Here is a 1,715-nt window from a genome sequence, read left to right as displayed (position 1 = left end):
TTGAGCATATACGAAGTAGAGCTCTGTCCCTTGCTTTCTCCTGCACTCCCTGTAGCAAGAGCAACCATCACATCTGCTGAAGTGAGACAAAATAGCAAAGGCCACTCCACACTCAAATCAGCCTGTATCCCTCTCTGATGCTGGTGGTGTTGCATATGTGGAGCAAAAGGCCAGATGGCACAATGCCTGCAACCAGGAGAATTTTTCCTCTTCGTGTTCTCACTGGTCAGTCAATGACTTGTGAAATGCCTTTAATGTTGGCCAAGGCTCCTCACAAAAGAGATTAAGTCTGGGAGTAAAACTAAGCTTCACAACCCAAGATATCCGATTTCTCCTATGGGAATGTTACTGGGCATCTCATCAAGGAATTTACAAAATGAGACTGATATTACAATGCAACATAACATTTATTGGGTTTGAAGATAGAAACAGAGCATTGCATGGTAGAAGGAATATGGTTTAGGTTGGTATGAGGGCAGCTGGAACTCTGATTGACCTTCAACATAATGGGATGCATGTCTTCCTCCATCACATGGTGAATGGGAGAAGAAGCAGGGCCATCTCAAATTGCTTCAGGATGAACCCAAGGCACAGGACAGCAGGAGACAACAAGGATGTGTGATGATGACAAGAAAGTGGGAGAAGACAACTGGTGTTTGAGTTTCCAGACATTGTAGGCTGGCAACCTCACATTCCTCTCTGCTTTGCAGAAGTCACAAGGATGCTCAACATATCTGGAAACGAAGGCCAGCAGATTCATCCTCAGTCAGCAGTCTGGCTTTGGGCTTCCTGGGCAATGGTCTCATGGGAATTCCACCTCATCCTTAGCAGGGCAGGTACCTACTGCCAGAGAAGCGACTGCCCAGGCCAGAGATGCCAAAGCCACCGGAGGAGATGGGCACTCCCTCCTGGCTCAGGATGCTGCCCACGGCAGCGGAGGTGCTGGAGCCCACAGCGGTGTTCTGGGGGAAGGAGCTGAGGATGGGTCCGGGCAGGGTGACCACCACAGGAGAGGGCTGGATCACCACACGGGAGTCCTGGCACTGGCGCACACAGGGCTCGTTGCAGCTGTTGGCCAGCGGGGTCGGGCCACAGGGACGGCACAGATCGTAGCAGGACATGGCTGTGGGATGGAGGTGGGCCTGGAGAGAGGACAGTAAAAGACAGTCAGTGCAAGAAGCAGCCTGGTGCCCTGATCACCTAGAGAAGAGGCTCAGGCTGGGAAGCAGGGATAGGCATTGCATGGCCAGAGAGAGGCTTGGCAGACCAGATCCTCAAGAGCCTACATGGAGTCAGCCCAGCCTTTCTTCCACCTCCCCCCACATTGGCAAGCAGAACAGAGCTGGTGGGAGCACCATCAAGGAGTAAGACTCACATCAAGATCTACACATAGAGAAAGACTCAGTGGATGCCAGAAGTGCAAGAGAAGAAGCAGAGAAAAAGTGAAAAGATCACCACGGCAGCTCACCTTGTTCACCAAGAAGCAGAAGACAAGAGAAGTGGATGAAGGAGCCTGGTGCTGGACGGACTTTTATACTGGTCTAGTCTGCCTCAGGCTTAGAGCAGCAATATTTGCAAAGGTAATGTGTTTACCAAAAGCTCATCTTGCATGCAAATCATAACAATTATTAAAAGTACTGTCTTGCTTATTTTCCTTGTGGTGCTTCCTTTTATTTTCCTGTTCTGCACATACTATTCAACCGCGCAGACTGCTT

The 1,715-nt window shown here is 50.1% G+C and overlaps 1 protein-coding gene across 1 annotated transcript; it reads right to left on the bottom strand.

The window, feature by feature from the left end:
• Nucleotides 1-824: 824 nt before the first annotated feature.
• On the bottom strand, nt 825-1,392 carry LOC100543439 (feather keratin 2-like). Its single transcript, XM_003214244.3, has one exon. It carries the CDS (start codon nt 1,119-1,121, stop codon nt 825-827), a length of 297 nt encoding a protein of 98 aa, XP_003214292.1. The 5' UTR covers nt 1,122-1,392.
• Between the last annotated feature and the right edge of the window lie 323 nt (nt 1,393-1,715).

Source organism: Meleagris gallopavo, unplaced genomic scaffold, assembly GCF_000146605.3.
Source record: "Meleagris gallopavo isolate NT-WF06-2002-E0010 breed Aviagen turkey brand Nicholas breeding stock unplaced genomic scaffold, Turkey_5.1 ChrUn_random_7180001958070, whole genome shotgun sequence".
Lineage (NCBI taxonomy): Eukaryota > Metazoa > Chordata > Aves > Galliformes > Phasianidae > Meleagris > Meleagris gallopavo.
This window is presented reverse-complemented; position numbering and strand designations above follow the sequence as displayed.